This window comes from Argiope bruennichi, chromosome 1 (genome assembly GCF_947563725.1).
Source record: "Argiope bruennichi chromosome 1, qqArgBrue1.1, whole genome shotgun sequence".
NCBI classification, from domain to species: Eukaryota; Metazoa; Arthropoda; class Arachnida; order Araneae; family Araneidae; genus Argiope; species Argiope bruennichi.
Window position 1 is genome coordinate 52,294,251 of NC_079151.1, and position 21,882 is coordinate 52,316,132.

Here is a 21,882-nt window from a genome sequence, read left to right on the forward strand (position 1 = left end):
TACATTGAAGCACAAAACTATCTGAAAGCCATTATGATACATTTCTTGATATTGTCAAAATATCATTTTAAATCACGTGTATTCCAATAAATTGTTTTTCCATGCCAAGATTTGAAGTTATTTGGGCATAAAATGCTAGTGAATTTGAAACTGATGTTTTTCACATATTATGGGCCTGTTCTCACTTTTTATATCGCCTATGACATAACACTTGTTAGGTTTTATATGAAATTACTACTAATACTACTAATTACTAAATAATAATTACTAAATATGATTGCCCTTGCTTTTAAGTATCATTGTACTTTTTTACTCTCTTTTAAGTTAAATTTTTAAAGTCACTATATAGTCGAAGCTTTTGTAAAGAAGTTCAGATATTTTAAAACGACACAAACTGTTTTTCTATATCATCTGATAATAGCATGCTATAATTAAAATCTGTAATAAATCAACGGGTATGGTCTCCTCGAAACTTTCTCACATACTCTTCAATAAAAAATGTATCCCCCCCTTTCTATTGCATAAATTTGGGGACCTTGGACAAGGTTGCCTTATAATGCTGAACAATAGTTACGATATATAGATGACATGGCATGAATATAACACTTACTGAATTCTATAGTGCGGATATGTTTTTAGATGACTCTGAATTTTGTATATGAATTTGGATGATTATCATAATGTGATTTGGAAACACTTTTATTTAATTTATTTTTATTAATAACTGAGAAAATGATTTCCGAAAAATCAAACATTTTAATCAAATGGTTTCTTACATATTCCATTAAGAAATCACTAAACCATTGCAAACAACTTCTGTATCATTGCCTTTAATATATTTTTTTTATATAACGAATTTCAAAAGAATTAAATTTGTTATTATTATAACGTGAAATTGTATATAGTATACTCTCTTTAATAATACTCAAGCGAGTAATTTCTAAATTCCTACAGACAGGCTTATATCTCCAATTGTAAAATGTTTTAAATGGCATTATGAAATATATTTTGTTGCAAAATTTAAGAAATCTACATTTTTTTGCAGTTCTGTATTCTAATACAGTTTAGTTCCTTCTAAATATTCTTTTCACACTAACATCTTTTAAAAAAGAAAAAAAATCCATTGTTCTGTGACTAAAACTGACTGAGCTATGAGAGTTTGAATACCACTATTTTGGAAACTTTTAAGCAATTTCAATGGCTGAAGATTAATCAATCAACTTATAGTTATTACTCTGGAATGTCATTAAGTTCTTTAAAATAATCAAATTGGAAGATTTATTATTTGATCAGTTTTTTTTTCTGTAATAGTGGAACTTTCCTGTTTAAATTATTAGCATCTCAAGAATATTTTACTAAATCTGATTAATAAGATCAATGGCTTGCAATTTAGATTTTCTAATTATTTACAGCAGAAAATTTATTGGTGCATTCTTTGTCATTTAAAACATTTTTTTTCAATTGAAAGTATATTCCAATCTCTAGCGGTTTGCATAGGACATAATTACTATGGACACTCTACAAATATGAGAATAGGGTGAATATCAGGATAGAAATATATATATATATATAATATGATTTTTCACTTAAAACAAATCTTTTAAGTCTAAATCGTAGATTCAACTGCATGCATTGTGTGGCGTATAAAAAAATTTATTTCGCTGTTAAATCTTTCACTGTTTTAATTATCGATAAAATACTTTCTTTACCGCATTCAAGTGTACTAGAAAAGAAAACATTTAAAAGAAGTGCCTTTTTAAGCTGAATTTTGACTAAAAAAAGAGTGTTGCAACTTTAATGGCTTGGAGTCGCTATTTAAACCAATTTAAGACATGTAATTTTAAAAATACTTTTTTTTTTTTGTAGAAAGCAAAAAGTACCAAATTTAGGAGTAACTTAATCGAAAAAACATTAAAGTGAAATATATTATAAAAGATGCAACACAGATGGATTAAATAAATAAATAAAAAGAAAGATTATATATGCTAATAAAAGTAAATTTTTGTATATGCTAATAAAAGTAAATTTAATGTGTTTTTTAGCAAGAAAAATTGTTGCAATTCTATCGATTGTGAAAATGGAAATTTAGAAGGATTGCTAAACAACATTTTAATAAATTTGTTTCTTAGGGATATAAAAATCTATTACCTTGAAATTGAATCTGTTTTAAAATTACATTATTGTAATTTTATTGCTTGCGATTACATGAAGCTTAAATATAGCAGATCATGTATGAGTTACTTCATATATAATGTTACTTAAATCTTTCGGTAGGTGTATGAGGAAAGAAATCATACATGTTAGAAAATTGTAAACGATGCATGAAGCTTAAATATAGCAGTACATGAAGCTTAAATATAGCAGATCATGTATGAGTTACTTCATATATAATGTTACTTAAATCTTTCGGTAGGTGTATGAGGAAAGAAATCATACATGTTAGAAAATTGTAAACGATGCATGAAGCTTAAATATAGCAGTACATGAAGCTTAAATATAGCAGATCATGTATGAGTTACTTCATATATAATGTTACTTAAATCTTTCGGTAGGTGTATGAGGAAAGAAATCATACATGTTAGAAAATTGTAAACGATGCATGAAGCTTAAATATAGCAGTACATGAAGCTTAAATATAGCAGATCATGTATGAGTTACTTCATATATAATGTTACTTAAATCTTTCGGTAGGTGTATGAGGAAAGAAATCATACATGTTAGAAAATTGTAAACGATGCATGAAGCTTAAATATAGCAGTACATGAAGCTTAAATATAGCAGATCATGTATGAGTTACTTCATATATAATGTTACTTAAATCTTTCGGTAGGTGTATGAGGAAAGAAATCATACATGTTAGAAAATTGTAAACGATGCATGAAGCTTAAATATAGCAGTACATGAAGCTTAAATATAGCAGATCATGTATGAGTTACTTCATATATAATGTTACTTAAATCTTTCGGTAGGTGTATGAGGAAAGAAATCATACATGTTAGAAAATTGTAAACGATGCATGAAGCTTAAATATAGCAGTACATGAAGCTTAAATATAGCAGATCATGTATGAGTTACTTCATATATAATGTTACTTAAATCTTTCGGTAGGTGTATGAGGAAAGAAATCATACATGTTAGAAAATTGTAAACGATGCATGAAGCTTAAATATAGCAGTACATGAAGCTTAAATATAGCAGATCATGTATGAGTTACTTCATATATAATGTTACTTAAATCTTTCGGTAGGTGTATGAGGAAAGAAATCATACATGTTAGAAAATTGTAAACGATGCATGAAGCTTAAATATAGCAGTACATGAAGCTTAAATATAGCAGATCATGTATGAGTTACTTCATATATAATGTTACTTAAATCTTTCGGTAGGTGTATGAGGAAAGAAATCATACATGTTAGAAAATTGTAAACGATGCATGAAGCTTAAATATAGCAGTACATGAAGCTTAAATATAGCAGATCATGTATGAGTTACTTCATATATAATGTTACTTAAATCTTTCGGTAGGTGTATGAGGAAAGAAATCATACATGTTAGAAAATTGTAAACGATGCATGAAGCTTAAATATAGCAGTACATGAAGCTTAAATATAGCAGATCATGTATGAGTTACTTCATATATAATGTTACTTAAATCTTTCGGTAGGTGTATGAGGAAAGAAATCATACATGTTAGAAAATTGTAAACGATGCTTTTTTTTCTATAAGAAAACATCGAGCGAAAAGTAATGAAGCACAGACAAAAAAAATATACAAAGAACAATTGAAATAGAATTTAGCAACATAGAAGCAGACCTCATGTAGCTTCCTAAAAATAGCAGAAGCATAATAACGCTCTGCGCAGGAGCATTGTGATCAACACTCTAAAAAGAGAATTCGTTCCTCGTGTAGAGATGCATAATCCACGATTTTTTGAATAACAAACAATATTGCTATTGTTATTTTTAAATATGCGTTCCAAATATCTGTTATTTCAATCATATTATTAATTAAAAATTATTACTTAATATTAAATATAAAATTTACTAATTTAATTAACGTGTGATTGAATTAATTTATCTGTTTCAGCTTACTTCTTAATTTTTTTTTCTCAAAACTATTTATTTAATTTATTTATTAGAGTGAACCATTTTCTGGAAAAGATGAGTTAAAAATATGTCATTTCTTTAAAATCTCTACTTTAGTCCTATATTCTACCAATAGATGGTGCTATCAGTAAACAGAGTACATGTAATCAAAGTCAATCATGTCACGAGCAATTAAAAATGATCCGTATGGAATAGCGCATCATCAAATACGAATATCGGTCACTCCCGTAAAGTGGAGTGGTGGTGACTTCGCACTTTCCAGTGAAGCCTCGCACTTTTCGGTGAATCACCGCTCCGATAAATTTCAGTGATATGCAATTCAATGATACGATGCGATAATTCCAATAACCGGTCCGTTCACTTTTCAATCCAATCACAGATTTCTTTCGAGAGATTCCATTGGACAGATCGTATCGTCACCGCTCCGGCAAATGTCAGTGATATCGTATCGATTGTTAGTTTCTATCGTGATCCTAAACTTGTAATCGAAATATCACCAGTAAGATCGTATAAAGGATTTGAATCACACCCCTCTTTGAAAAGTATTGATCACTTGTATTTGTGACTTTTTGATATTGGTTACGTAATAACCGCTCTGAAAATATTCGTCATCCCTATCCTCGTGTGACCGTCTCACTTTATATATTTCCCAACAATACGTGACATCGTATGAAATTTTTCGGAAGAAATTTCAGATCTTGGCTTCTGTTAGAAATAGGGCCATAATCCTTGCATTTTCCAGAGCCTTCATTTTTATGGCAAAGTAGCAAAAATCGGAAGTCATTGACTTGGCATCCATTAAGAATATCATTAAATCTCTTTTCAATGATGAGACAAATATTGCAAAAAGTCAGTATTATAGATTCGTAACATTATATTGCTTTGTTTCTTCAGTGATTTGTCTTTCTTGTATATTTTACTTTGAACAAAATAAATTTCGCCATTATATCTGAAAATTACATTTGTCTTAAAACTCAAATGATTTTCACTATTTTGTTGATAATAAACATTAATAATGTTTTAATTTGCAATGGAAGGGTCATTGAATTTCCCTTTATTGGAAACATTGAATCTAGCTGATTGTGTTTCAAGATTTTTTTCCATTTTGAAAACGTCGAAGTATTATATGAATTAAAAACTTATTCAGATCAATCTTAGCTAAAATTATTCTGTATTTCTTTCTATCTCTAGCTATACATTTTGTAAATCTATATTTCGATTAAATTTTCAAATCTCAATCATTTACGATTAACTCTTTTAAAAATAGTCATTATTATTGCTAATAATACTATTTTATTTTATATTCCCAATCAATTCGATTATAAAATATTCTGAAGTATTGAACCATTTTCAAACGTTCCTTTTCATTGTATTGCTATTTCTAATCTCTTTATTATTCATTAAACGCCTTTGGAGACCAGTTTTTTTATCAAAAAACGTTCATAAAATTAATTTAATCGTCAACCAACTTTGATAAATTATATATTATCACAACAAAAGATATTATAGATTATTTTAAATTGTAGATAGATAGATTATTTTAAATTGTAGATAGATAGATTATTTTAAATTGTATTTTCACAATAAGTTCAGAGTATTCAAATTGGTTAGTTATGTTTGCAAAGTGATTAAATTAATTGGCAAAAAAGTTCTTGATGCTGAACCTGGAAGCTTTACTAAAGTTTTATTTTGCGATATCTCTTGAAGCTAGAAGATCGTGGGAGCCAGATGAACGCATTCTTGGTATATCTAGGGATGATGGACTTTAATATGAAATACAAATTGGACAAAATTGGTTAATGTTTAGGACTCGATCTTGGTTTTGGATCATGGAGAATGTCGAATTCATTTTTTGAACTCCTCGAAAACATGGTGTGATGGGCAAGTACAGGTGACCATCGAAGGGGCCTAGACCCAGGGTTCTTGAATTTTTATACGAAATAAAAATTGACAAAATAGGGCAACTTATTGAGATTGTTATTAATTTTTCCTAATTAATTTAAATATTTATTAAAATCAACTTATTTATTCTGCATGTTCAATGAAATGCATCATTCAAAACCAATAAATGATATAAAGTTCTAAAGAGAGAATGTGAATGCATATTTGTTTGAATGATGAAGAATATTTGTTTTTTTTTCCAGAATAGTGTAGAACAGCTCAGGAATGTACTGTATTTTCCACATTTTCACATTGCTGCTCCTCTTAGTGTGCTGGTTCTCCAACTGCGAAGGAATGAAAGAACCAGATTGTTCGTGAGTACCCTTTTCTCATCGCTATTTAAAAATATAATCATTTTTTAAAAAGTGATTAAATTATTCAAAAGTTATAGAGTTTCAAGTAATAAGGAATAATTCAGTAGACACTATTGATGTCTCCATAATGTAATAATCATAACTTTTTGCAAATGTTAATAAGGCATAAGAAGGGAATGCAACTGCATTTGATAAGAGAAATGAAACTTTTATAAGAAACATTCCAAATATTTTTTCAAATTCCTATAACTTGGTTTTCTGCAACTGAAAAACCTTTTTTTAAAATTAAAGTTTATGGTATGCAAGTTAAAAAATACTTGTAACAGATGTTCACAATACACCTTATGTCGTTTATTTATCAAATTCTGGACTGAAAGTTTCTGTAATGATTTCAGATATATTTATAGTCCAATATAACTTGAAATAATTTTTTGATTATAATACGATAAGATAAGCCTGTGTTCGAAATAGTTAAAGGCCTTTTTTAATCTGAAAAAAATCACTTCATGTTCAAAAATTGAAATAAGGCAAAGTCTTTGAGAAATTTTAGGATTTTTTTTCAATATTTAACTTGATTCAAATCTAAAACGAATAATCTAATTTATAAGAAAGATGAACATCCGAAGTTAAATTCATAATTCACTGGCCATTTCATATTTATATTCTCGTAAGATACTAAAGAACACTATGAATACTGATGTACATTTTAGTTAAATCGACCCTCCATTTCAAAGAAAGCTTTTTTTAGAACAGATTGTGATTTTGAAATTGTTCACATGAGAAAAATGATTGCTAAGAAACGTCCCACCACTCTCAGCTCTAGAATCGTTTTCATAACGGATCATTGACAAAATTGAGTTTTGATTCGTGACCATCCAGCTTCGAAACCGATGCTGGTACCAGACCACTTCAGCTTTAAGTATCTATGAAATTTGAAATAATTAAAATTTTTGGATAGATCATTTGATGATTTCATTGTAGTTTTCGTACATATCAATTTCGTTACATATCAATTATTGTATTAATATTTTCGAGGATGAAAACAATACATTTAGTTGCCACTAATTTATTGACTATACTGCTATGTAATTAAAAACTTCCATTTTCCCCAGATTATTTCTTTGTTTATCATGTAAACAAATAATTTAGAATCCAAAATCCATTAGTGGATAAACAATTTATTCATGAGAATCGAATCGTAAATAATACCAATTAAACTTCTTTTTTTTTCAAATGTATTGAAAGTAAAAAACTATTTAAATTCATATGTTATTTCATGCTTGTAAATTGTCTTATTACATACTAGATGAGAATTTCAATAAATGTATGCCTTTATATAAATAATTATTTAATACGTCAGAAAACAATAAACAAGATACTTAGCGAAAAATTTTCAAGCATTTTCTCAGTAGAAATTTTAATATAAAATGAATGTATGATGCAAATTACTGTTAACTTTTTATGAAGTACGGAATCGATCAAATGTTTTAGTATGTTTTTTCTTATATGTTTTAGAAAAAGAGTTACTCAGCATAAATTAATTTTGCATATTAATTATTATGTTATTTAATTTTAATATATTACAATTTCTCAATGAAGAACGTACACAAACTTTAAAAAAAAATTCTAGAATTACGGCATTTTGGGAATGTCAGTTCATTTGATTTGAAGCTTGTATATAAAATACCATGTATTTTTAATTTATAGCAAATCAATAAAGGTATCCAATTGGATACACTATTTTAAAAATCGACCTTGAATGAGTAATTAAAACTCTCCAACGTTTAAAAATTTTCTGTGTACAGAAATTCGTATTCATAAAGGTTCATAGAGCTGAAACATTAGACTAATTTGCTTTGAGAAACGAGCAGGTGCGATTCAAACAATTTTTCTTTTAATTTTTTTGGTTTAGATTTTTAATTATATTATTCATGAACAACATGAAAAAGATATTTAAGAACCTTTACTGTTTTTCCCCTATAAGATCTGTTACAAGTATCAAATAATGCATTTTTTCAAAAGTAGGTTGATAAGCCTTAGAATTAAATAACGAAATTACTAAAGTTTGCATATAAATATACTGTTTTTGAATAAATATTTCTTAAGAATTAATTCATAAGTTCGTAAAGAATATGAAATAAAGTGACGAATTAATACATAAGTTCGTAAAGAATTAACCCTTTAAAGGGCCATTTTTTTCTAGTCATATTATGTTAAAATATTTTTAGGCTTGGAATTAGAAAAAGAAAAGGGATTCATTTAGCTTATTAGATAAATTTAATGTGATTAATTAATTAATTTGGTTAATTAATAATTAAGTAACGAATCAAGACACATCATTTTGTGTGAGATAAAGAACTGAAGCATCTAAGTTTTTGTCTTTCTAAAAAAATTTGTCAGAACTTACACCAACCTACATAATTTCATACAAATATTGATAAATTTGGTGGGAAGCATGCTTCCCACGGCCCTAGAAAGGGTTAATATATAAGTTTTTTTAAAGTTTTTACACAAATATATATTTAGATTATATAGTATATATAACTTCAGATATTTACGTATACTTCTTTTTCTCATTATTGATGTTTTTGCTACAATTATTTTTAAAATCAATCATTAAAATTTAAGTACATTAGTAATCATATATTAATATTTTACTTTAATACGTCATTATATTGTTTCTATTACATTACTTCGATCTATAAAAGTTGAAGCTTGTAATATATGAAAAATGATCCTTATTTTATTTAGCTTTCAAATCAACCTTATATTATCAAATTATTACCGAATATTAATTTAAAAAATTTTCTGGAGATTTAAATTTTTTTTCATGACATTGGTTTCTTGTTAAATAGTCTGAAAATACTTAATTGCTTATAGCTTTTAATGCAGTATGTCTATTCTTTTATTGCAATTCAAAACATTCATGCTAGAAAAATACTGAAAGTTCTATTTTATTGTTCTGTTATTAAACTTTGAGTGCTGTATACAAAATTACATTTTGCTATGAATTTGTTCCTTTCCTTGCTTTTTTGGCCAGATTTTTTTATTAATAATAACTGGTTTCAAAAGATAGTTGTCTTTACAGAAAAGCTTGCAATATTTCATTAGCTTTTAATCATATCTAGTTTCCTAGAAAACTTTTTAAAATACATTTCCCCACATGTAGTTACAATCGCAAATTTTTTTTCCCTGCTGTCTATTTTTGTTAGTGATTACATCCAAAAAAAGTTCTCCTATATCATAGCAATCAATTTATGAAACGGGAACAAAAATTTGCAATAATAAAACAATTATGAATGGAATAAGTATTGAAACGAAAATTAATGCTTAGATATTTATTATGTAATTATTAATGACTACCTACATCTTTTGTGGTGATTCCAGGAAAAAATTGTGAAGAAAGTCATTGAAAAATAAAAATAATAGTAAAGTATTGAATCTTTGAAAAAAAAAGCCCTTAAGCAAAACCACAACATCCTGTAAATAAGATCGTGACTTTGTGGTTGGACGTTTAGAAACTTTTTTTCTGATATAGTTCCCCCCCCCCATTTTCCAGGGTTTGCTCTAATTTAAAATTACCTGGAAATACAAATACGGATTGGGACCACATTGTCTATCCAAAACCGCAGTTGATGCGATTTATAACTCGAGAATTAAAATGTAATGCAAACCTGAAAAGGGAAGTACGAGCCGTAAATGATCATGTCGGAATAAGAGAAACAAGTCGCCTGAAACATTTCCAGTTTAAAATTAGAATTTTTAAAATGCAATAATTAAAATATAAATTTTTAAAAACATGTTTATTATTGCACTAATTGGTAGAAAAGGAATAGGATAAAAACACGCTAATTTTAACCACATGTATATTTTAATTTTTAATGAAATTTTAAGTCTTGTTTCCCGAAGCTACTCAAGTGGTTGAAATTTTTATAATGTTATTTTCAATGCTTCGCTTTTTTTTACGTTCATTTTTTTTTTTTTTGCTTTGACAATTATATTTTTAATAAAAAAATATTTTCCATCTTTTAGCGTACTAATAAAAACATATTTTAAAACTTTTCTTTTTATCATTTTCTTCTTTTTTATAAAAATCATGGCATTTATGAAAGATATTAATCTCTATATAATGAGATTTTAAATTCTGTTAAATTATTCGATTAGCTGATAATTATGGTCTTAAAATATTAAAATAGTGTTTTGTAATCAAGTACATGCATCTGTATAAAATTTCAAAATTTTATCAGCCCTTTTAAATTATTTAATTCAAATTCAATTTTTTACTCCAATCAAAATACGAGTGAAAAAATGACTATGATATTTTACCTCTATAATAATTATTATTATTAAATGAAATAAGTGAAGATCAATAAAAACATACAATAAATATTCAAATGAATGTTAAATAATATTTATGTGCTGCTGTTTATTTTTAAACATTATAAAATGACTTATTTGGAATGCTGTTATTTTTAAACATTATAAAATGACTTATTTGGAATGCTGTTATTTTTAAACATTATAAAATGACTTATTTGGAATGCTGTTATTTTTAAACATTATAAAATGACTTATTTGGAATGCTGTTATTTTTAAACATTATAAAATGACTTATTTGGAATGCTGTTATTTTTAAACATTATAAAAGGACTTATTTGGAATGCTGTTATTTTTAAACATTATAAAAGGACTTATTTGGAATGCTGTTATTTTTAAACATTATAAAAGGACTTATTTGGAATGCTGTTATTTTTAAACATTATAAAAGGACTTATTTGGAATGCTGTTATTTTTAAACATTATAAAAGGACTTATTTGGAATGCTGTTATTTTTAAACATTATAAAATGACTTATTTGGAATGCTGTTATTTTTAAACATTATAAAAGGACTTATTTGGAATGCTGTTATTTTTAAACATTATAAAAGGACTTATTTGGAATGCTGTTATTTTTAAACATTATAAAAGGAATTATTTTGGAAAAAAAGTCAACATTAAATATAATCAATTAAGGCATCGCAAAATATATAATTCCTCTTCCTCAGTTCAAAATTTTTATTTGTATTTATTATTTGCATTTATTTCTCGTAATTTTATTTTTACATTTTTCTTTATTATACTATTATAAAGTAAGCTTAGTTCAAAGAGAAAACAGCTAAAATTTTAATTTGGATATTTCATTTTAGATTCAGCTTATTTATTTATTCAGATTATGTTCAATTCGAAATTTGTTTTGTGCAAAGAGTTCATTGCCTTTCTTAAAAAATTTCTTAGAATAAATTTGAGTTTATCGTTTTGAATATATTTGTCAATTTCGAAATTATTTGTAATCAACTCTCAGAATAGAAAATTATTCATCCAAATTATCAATTCTTCCTACGCAATAACATCAAAAGAAATGCAAGTTAAATATATTAAGACAGAATATCAAAGCGAATTCGGAGAAATTTAATTCTAGGTTTAACAGAAGAAATCTTTCAGGCTGAGATATTGTACATGTCTTTTCGGTGATAGGAAGCTGTAAAATCATCTGAATCACGACATGTTTTGTTTGTTCTGCTGCTCGCACATTCCAGAATTTTCTCTATCGGCAGAAACATGGAAAAAGAATAAGTATTTCTTAAACATGACGCATGAATTGAATGAAGTAGAAAAGATTCGAAAATGAGTGTATTTTCTAAAACATAGGTACTTTAAATTAAAGTTGCAATGCTAGAGACGGTTTGAATTCATGCATTTTGTTGGTATAAAAACTATACTAACCATATAAAAAAATGTGCCAAATATATGATGTGAATTAAAATTCTGTGTTAAAAAATGATTTAAAAATTCTATCATATGCCATAATTAGTCAACTTGTATAATTTGGTATAAATTTTAAAACATGTAATCTCAAGCAGTTTATATAGTAAAAATCAATCAGTTTTAAAAAAGACTGATCCTTGATATTTGGCTAATAAGTAATTTATCTAAATATCCTTTCAGCAATTCAAATGTTTTGCCATCATTTTCCTTAACTGACACAAATTTAAATTGGTGAAAACTGCAAAATTTGTTTACGTTATAATTTTTTTTTAATTTTATCAAAATTTTTACCTTAATTTATTCATAATATTTTTTCATATGGGGATTCATTTGATAACGAATTTTCAGTTCTTTCGAATCTGGTTTTTAAGTAAATATATGCAAAATGCGTTATTCTAAATTTTATGCTTTCCTTGCCTTTAAATCGAATTACTCTTTTTCTATTTATAATTAGAAGAAATTAACTCGTTCAAACTTATTTTAAAATAAAATGTCGCAAGTTTTATGAATATATTGGCATTTATAAAGTAGACTAAATGAGTGGGGCAAGAACACGATACATTCGCATTTGATTTTAAGATTTTTCTAAAAATATTTTGAATTAAAATATTTGCTTTAGAGATCATTTTTTTTTCGAATAAATATCACATATATCGTCTTTTTGGTTGAATTCTATTAAATTATCTCAAAAAGAGAACTTTGAAGATAAAAAGATAATTATATAAAACAAATGTTTTTTCAAACAACATCTACAATAAGTAGCAATGAATAAAAAAGTATTAATAATGTGTATTTATATATTATCTTATATGAAATTTAGCTATCAGAGTTTAGTTCAATTTAAAAAAAAAGGAGAGAGAGAACTCCATTAGAAAAATAGGAACAGCTTTGGATTTTATAAATAAAAATGTTTGAGAAATTTAAGTGAACTTCTTCCCTAATTTTCTATTCTCTTTCATCAAAGTTAATCATTGTTCCTTATTTTGAAACATACTCAACTTGGAAAAATAATAAGAATCTTCTTATTTTCGTTGTAAAGATTTATTTCCTTACTTATTACATTCAGATTTACCGATGGTAATATAATAAAAATTAAAAGATCAATAAATCATATTAAAACTGCCAAGACTCAACCTTCGTGAAATATGTAATATTGATCATTTAAAAAAATTTCCTTGTTAATCAAATACTGTAAGGCAGCTCAACAGAATCACTTAAAATACCTGAGTACTGTTTAAGAAGTTTAATTATGCCTGAAAGAATCAATTACATCCACGGAAAGCAAATTCATTAACGTAAGTGATGTAGTCAGTGTAGAATTATTTACTTGAGTCTTTCTAAAGAAAATGCAGGGTAAAAGTCCAATAACATACCCACTTCAAAGTTTACAAACTCGCTTAAAATTAATGATCATTTGTTTCTGTTTAAGATTCCGGTGAAAACTTTAAAGTAATTAATATCCTTCTAAATAGATTTCTTTACCATCAGTCGTTAAGCAAGTGCCACTAAGATTGAAATCGATTTCTCGTAAACTTATGATTATAGAAACGAATTCAAAATGGCAATGTTTGTTTAGTACTTTAGATAGGCTTAAATTTCAGTATTCTGAAAAATTTTAAACCAGTATTTTGTCCATCTGCACATAATTCTTCATGAGATCATTTGTTCGTTATTAAAAATTGTTACATTTAAATCTTTAGATTTTTTGACTCGTATATTTGGAAAAAAAGATTGCATGTTTCATTCTACATTTCAATTTACAAAATATCATTTTATTTTATGTATAATATTTAATTTCATATAATTTTACTTTTCAGAATGTTAAACAAAAATTGCCCAAATGTAAAAATGTTGAATTTTGAAGAATAATGTATTTATAAAATGAAAAGTTATAAAAAAATGTGTGGATATTAGTTGCCTGTTGATTGGTGTTAATGAATTTTGAGAAGTATTCTTAAAAATTACTTAAAACAGAATCTTCTACATTAAACAGCAGAATTATTTGCGTACATTCAGCGTATAAAGTGTTAAATAATTTATAATTTTCTCATAATTTATCAAACAAAGTATAGAACTTTGTGAATCAAATCTCTGATATATTCATTAAATTATGGTAGACTATAATATATCTAATGCAATAGGAGGTTTGAAAATCTTGCTCCATGAGATAATGATCGCTTTCTCTCACTCTCTTTATATATATATATATATATATATATATATATATATATATAATATAATGATACTTCCAAAAGAATAAAAATTCAAGAGTTCTTGAATTAAAAACATGCAATTTGCTTTATATTCAAATATTATTTTCCAATTAAGTGATTATAATATTGTTTAATTTTTAAATTTTAAATCGATTTAAATGGATTTTTTTTGATTTCTTAATATAACTCGCAAAACCAAAATGACATTTTTATTATGTGTTAAAAATCTCAATATCAAACCATAGTATTCTATTGAAATCATACACACACACACAAAATGCAAATAAGTGTTTTCAAAAAATTTAAAAAGCATTCATGATAGAATAAATTTTCTAATTTGTTGTTTTGATTTTATTTTTCTAGCAGTTCTTCAGCAATTTGTGGTTTAATAAAGTTTAAAAACTCTTATAAAAGAATACCAATACTTGTAAAAAAAAATGAAAGATTTGTTTCAAAACCAGCGATGAGCAACCCGTAATTGATTTGAATTCAAATAACGGGGTAGAAAAAAAAAAGAGAAAACTAACAATCGAAAACTAATTGGTTGCTTTAAAAAAAAGGAGGATTTTATGAGATGAAAACTCGATTTAATTCATTAACTTAAAATTACTTAACCAAACTTAACTGATTAACTTAACCAAAAATCAAAATAATAATAAAAATGATCAAACGATTTTAAATAATAAACAAGATGGTTAATTAATAATAAATTATCAATTCTTTCATCTTTTTAGTTAACTTGTTTTTTTTAATGCCACCTGCAAACGTTTATATATTGACTACGAACATAGTAAGTAGGCGTCGCATCTTTTTTATATACTCTTTGAAGTAGAATTAATTTTTTCTTTCAAAAATATAGCTAATATATAAAATATAGCTAAAATATTTTTAAAATAGTTAAATGAGCAGAACCAAATATCACAAAAAATCTCCTAAAAATAAATCAAGCTTTTTAAAGTGAAATATCTTTTTAACTTTAATTTTTTTTTTTTCCTTCTTAAAGTTCTTAAGTCAACAGTTTCTAATTATTTGAAATAATGAGTTAAGTTTTAGATTTAATCTTATTAAGCCTTTAAGATATTTTAAGATAAGCTGAATAAGATTGATATCAAGAACATAATTTAAAAGACTTTGGAATCTCTTTGTTCAAATATTGAGGAATCCAATAACTGTTATATTAATTGAATTTTTATATTTTTGGTATGCCTTTTTCTTTATTTATTCTTTTACTTCTCTTAATTATTTTTAAAAATGAATTTTATTTCTTTTTGCTTTGTTTTAATTATTTAATTTTTTATCGTTATATTTTTTACTAGACTTTCTGATTCATAGGCGATGCCATGATTGTATTTGATTTCAGTTAAATCTTTCAGATCCAACTTCTTGTCTATTATTCTGTCAACAAATGATCTTTGAGCCACAAATTAACAAATATGTTAAAGCTGTGATGTTTTAATAGTCTCACATATGTTCTGCTAATTGTGTGCATGAACCTTTCTAATGCGAGCATATTCCATGACATCATTAAAAAAAGTGATTATCCGGTCCACTTATATTCTTGATTTGGCAATATTGTAACCAATTTTTTATTGGTCATGAAAACTACACATGTATTAAACAGAATCCTTTAACTTTCAACAATAGAAAAAAAAAATATGAGATCAAATCCTTTCCATTGTTTCATCAAATATTTAAATTTCAGGTTAACAATGTAATCAGTTGTTGAAAATTTTTAAAAAGTATGTTTAAAAGATTGTCAAAATACAGGAAAACTTTGAGTAACAATTAAATTAATATCATTAAAAAGGTAATTTTCCAATCTGCTTTATGCAATAATATCTTCAGGAGTTATTGTGCGATAACGCCAATTTCGCCCTTAACTTTTAATTAAATTTCCATTTAATTATTTAAAAAAAATTGCTGTGAGGTGCACATTTTTATCATCCAAAGTATATATGTGTCAAATTTGGTTCCTCTGCTATTTACTCGGCAAATATAATCAAAATGTTCACAGAACTGAGAGAGAAAATAACAATAAATTATCAAAATACAACTAAACTTCAGTGAATACAAAAATAAACATAAGCGATGTAAAAGTGAATAATAGTGAAAGTAAGTTAAGCAAAATTCAACCATAGTTGTGATAATATTAACCCTTTTAAAGGCCATTTTTTTCTAGTCATGGTATATTAAAATATTTTTAGACTTTAGACTGACTTAAGAAAAGTGATTCATTTTGCTTATTAAATAAATTTACTTTAATTAATTAATTTTGTTAATTAATTATTAGGTAACAAATCAAGATACATTATTTTGTGTGTTATTAAGAACTGAAGCAGTTTTTTATCTAATTGAAAAGTTTGGCAGAATTTATGAAAATCTATATAATTTCATACAAAGATTAATTTGGTGGGAAGCATAATTCTCATGGTCCTAGAAAGGGTTAATGAAGATTGTAAATAGTGTAATGAAGATTTTAATTAACAGATAATGTAATGAAGAGTAATTAAGCAGTGTGTAATTGTTTCAGTCTCAAAATTTCAACTGAATGCAATTCATTAAATTTATTATATATGTATATATTAACAGAACGTTTGACTGAAGCCAGTTAATTCAGAGTGTATTGAAGATTGTTAAAGATATAAAAATATTTTATTAAAATAAAAGTTATATTAAATGTTGCATAATTTATCTTCAAAAATAAAGAAAAGGATAATTGCTTGCAATATTTATACAAATGAATATTATAACACTATTGAAGAATAAAAATTAAATTACAAAAATATTTTCTTTTAATTTCGAAAATTGTGTAATGAGATCTAGATTTATTATTTTAGATGGTTTGTGGAGTTTCATTTCGAAACAATACATATATATATTTGGGATTTCATTATTGATATCATTTTTAGCTTTTACTTATAACTGAAAAATGTGTGCATTTCATTCGTACGAAAATTAAATTTTATTTTTATACGATTTATGAAAAATTTATTCCTACGCTCATTTTTCAATTACATTTCAAATGAATATTATCTAAAATTATATTAAGCGGAAAAAATATTAGAAATTATTAAAAAATCACGAAATCAAATAATTTTAATTAAATTTTTAAATAAAAAAATATTTTCAGAAGAATGAGATTAAAAATTCCTTCACTTGTTGCTTCAAATTTTAAATTATTATTTTAATATCTAATGATATAAAACCTTTATTGAGAAATATCATGATATAAAATTTCTGCTTTTAATTTGAAAATAATCTATTATGAATTATTAATAATTTCTTCCTATTTTCTTTGAGCAATAAAATAACTGAAGAATAATTTGTTTATCTTGTATTGTTAAATATGAACGAATGAAAAATGAAATTCTAAAATGCAATTGAATCATAACAAAAAATAAATGAAATGAAATAAAATAAATGAAAAATGAAATTCTAAAATGCAATTGAATCATACAAAAAAAAAGCCTAAGAAAAAATTTCACTTGTATAATTATGAATTATAAAAATTTCAATAGAAGCCAACAGCATATTTCTTAATGGAAAAAATACGAATAAAGAAAATAAATTATTTGTTAATATAATTAACGCTAAAATTTTATTTCTTAATAATGTAAATAATTAATGAAAGAAACCATATCCTAATGAAATTCTTCCTATCGGTATTTTTCTATCCAGTTTTATACAGTTAGCATTATGTTACACTAGTTTGTAAATATCTGCAAACGATAATAATTCTTAATTCTTATAATTCTTATTCCCTTTTTAAGCAGTGATTATTCGCAGATTAATATCTTTTACATGATGCTTATTCGAAAATTAATTTCTTTTTTTGGTGCACGCTTATTTGCAAAATGAATTGGAAATTTTCTCTATGTATCACTAGGATGCTATTCCGTATCTGAAAAGCAGCATGATCACTAGTTAGAGAAATATAAAATTTCAGCTTTTAGCGACGTATTTGGAGTAAGTGCAAGAAACACATTTATTATTTAATTAGTTTCATTTGACATTTATACGGTAAAATTAAACTGACTGTAACAGTATTAAATTTATAGAAAATAATATAAAAAATACATTATGAAAGTCGTTAATTTTAGTAGTCTCCTTTAATCATTAATCTTTTAATTTGTTCAATTATATACATGTAAAACATATTTTAGCAGTGACGTGGTCGAATAGAAGAAACTTTTATTTTTAACTTCGCTTTATTTCATTCCGGAGGCATAGTTTTAAAAATAAAAAACGGTAAAAAATACGTCAGTCTACATCGCGACACCAGAGCAGAAGAGACGAAAATTTTTTCCTTGAGTGGTTTTTACAACGAGATGTTGATAGGGATTTATTTGAAACTTGTAATCTTAAAAAAAGGAAATTTAGTTATCTTTAAAAGGACGTTGTAAACATTAAGGATTTTTATTCCTTTACTCGGAGCATAAGAAAAATGTTGAAGCGAGTCGTTTTACTGAGCGCGTGTAAAATTAATTAAATAAAAGAGTAGGAATTGGATCAGGAAATAAGAGAACATTTTAGAATAAAGTTTATATGATCTAAATCAAGATAAAAATTAGGAAATTAATTAAGATTTAAATTAGATTTAAAAAATATTATTATAAACATTCGTTACAAATAGGAAAGAATTGTAAGTATATATATTGCTTTTTTTATTGACAAAGAGTTACAATTTCCAAAGACAAATCGTCTTTTTAAAGTAAATTTGTAAGTTAAGCAAGAAGTTTAAACATCATAGCAATTAATATTTGAATAAAATTAAATCTAAAATGTACTAAAGAATCGGGATAATTTATTTTTGTAGTGGAATTCCATTTGTTTCCCATATGTTAAATTTGGGTAAAGATGTATAAATAATATTTATTTTTTATTTTCTTTATTATTTATGTCTTCCATTTAAAGTTTAGTTTTTAAAGTTTTATTTTGAATATTTCTTTCCTTTAAATTATTGATTTTATTAATAAATAAAAATCGTTAAGTTGTTGTCATTAATTTTTTTTTGTTGATAAAAACGTGGAATTTCTCTTTATTTAGTGCTTTTAAATTTTACCGGAATCGTTCAAAACTTTTCGATTACGAACATCATCGTCGAACAATGAAGACTTTATCTGCCTTCATTACAATAATTTGAACATTTCGAATGCAGCAAGCAACTAAATTGCCAACAAATGTGACATCACTTTTTTTTTCGTTGTGTTCCAAGAGAAAGAGCGGGAAAAAATTTCTTCCGGTGAATGTCATGACACAGAAAGGGACAGTACCCAAAAGAAAACGAAATTACACTCTTTTAAGTTTCTTTCTTTCTTTCTTTCTTTTTTTTTTTTTTACTTTTTTTAACCCGACTTCAAATTCGAAAGAAAATTTTTTGGAGAAGTGTGGCCCTCCTCCTGCATTTTTCATGTTCGTGATTTTCCTTGGAAGCGAAAATAAAATCTCTAATGTTTTTTTGGTTCCAAGCTGATGGGGAATTGCCGGCACTAATGTCGGAATCTGGTTCATTCCACAAGTCAGTAATGATTCTGAAAAGTAGCTTCTTTTTTTTCCCCTGCCTTTATTATGTGATCCTAAGAAAACCGCAACTTTTTTTGTTACATTTTTGTGCGTGTCTCATCAAAATTTAAGTTCTGGTAACTTATTCTTAAGTCTCTTAATGTAAAATTAGTTTCATTTTGTTAATTTTTTTCTATTAAACAACTGTTTGTTAAAATATAGATTAATAAAAGAGAGATCTGAAATGTTAATCTAATAAAATCATGCTTAAGTGGATCAAGTCTTTTCGATTTCATCAATTACGTTCCGGAATCTATTTCGCAAATAGCAAGAGAAAATTGCTGCTCCCAGAACAGCTTGTGGCATCGCGGTGGTGTGCTAATGACTTGAGTTGTTGCATATGTCATGTGATTGTGAATCACGTGAATTGACTCCATAATCTTAAAAAGAATTCCACTATAAAATGTATACAAATTTGAAGAAAAAAAAATCATAGAGCGATATTTAAAGAAAGTGCAAACAAGGTAAAATATCAGTAACAGCTCTGATCTGTAAAAATGTGGACTTACTTCTTTTTTTTAATTAATTCGCTATATATGTGAAACATGATTTTGAAAACCAAACAAGAAATAGTTAACGATTTTTATTCTTTATGACTTCAAAGAAATAATACAATTTTTAATTTTCGTCAAGATTTATTTTTCCAAGATTAGAAAGCAGGAAAAGAAAATCCGTAAGAAAGTATTCGGAGCTTATATAGTTTTGAAAAAGAATTTGTCGATTCAATGCTTTAATTCCGTGGGTAAATTATTAACACGCACAACTCGGAAGTTGAAGTTGCAGCAGGAAGAAAAGCAGGAGTTCAAGCAATTAGGATATTTATTAAATTTGCAGAGCTGATTAACTAGAAATTTTATAATATTAGCCTCATTTACGCAATCAAAATGTTTTTCAAATCCGCTCAAAATTAATCTCCTGTCGATTAATTAATTCTACTTGGAAGAAAAACGCTTAAAAACTATTTATCCTGCTCTTAATACAACTGCATATATATAATTTTATTATATATAATTTATAATAAACAGGATATAAAATATCTTAACACTTTTTAATGTTGAAAATAAATTAATTTGAGAATTAATATAAAAATTTTTTTTGACTTATACGAAATTCAAACGCACCATTTAAACACAAATTACTTTGTTAATAATACATTTTATGACAGCATTTGGCTGTTTTCATTTTATACCATCTGTAGAAAAAATAATAATGCGCCATCTGTAAAAAATTAATAATAAAGCGAAATTTTGTCTAACCAATTGTTAATGCGTATTCGTATGTCTTGTTTTAAATATAAAAAAGGACAATTTGCTGCTAAGACATTGGTTCTTATTACCATGCATATAGACAAAATGGTGCTCATGTGCGATTTTTTCAGCTTGTAACTGTTTCATATATTTAAATAATGATGTCTAATCCTGCTTCAGATACATTTATTTGAAATTGATTATTTTTTGTGAATAAAATGCTACATTTCTCGTATTTTATTTATCACGATAAATTTCCTTTAGAAAAGTTCTATAGTTTTTTGATTAAGGATATCATCGATGAATAATGAAGACTATATATCGATTAAATCGATTTAAGTTACTATAATTTTAGCATTTTGCTGGCAAGAGCAAATTAAATTGGCAATAAACATTATTTTTTTATTACATTTTAAGTGAAAAAGAATGAGACGAAATTCTTGCAATGAATGTCGTGACATAGAAGGGAGCAGTATCTAAAAAATACGCTCTAAGGATTTTTTTTTCTTTAAAAAATTTGACTTCACATTCGAAAGTAAACTTTATAAGAAATGTTGCCCATCTTTTTTCTAACTTGTAATCTTGTTTGCGAATGAAATAAAAACTCTAATTTCTTTTCATCTGAGTTGATGGAGAATCATGATACCAAAGTTCGAATCTCTGCTTCATTTCACAAATATAGTGATAATTAAAA

At 25.8% G+C, this 21,882-nt stretch overlaps 1 protein-coding gene across 4 annotated transcripts in view; it reads left to right on the plus strand.

Moving 5' to 3' along the window:
* LOC129971164 (uncharacterized) overlaps positions 1-21,882 on the plus strand; it is a 95,755-nt gene that overhangs the window by 52,768 nt on the left and 21,105 nt on the right. For 3 of the 4 annotated variants that reach the window (XM_056084692.1, XM_056084683.1, XM_056084703.1), the window contains exon 2: positions 6,251-6,361. In XM_056084692.1, coding sequence (XP_055940667.1) covers positions 6,273-6,361 — 89 coding nt within the window. In that variant the 5' untranslated portion in view covers positions 6,251-6,272. The remainder of the gene's footprint in view (positions 1-6,250; positions 6,362-21,882) is intronic. The other variant, XM_056084710.1, reaches the window with a different exon arrangement.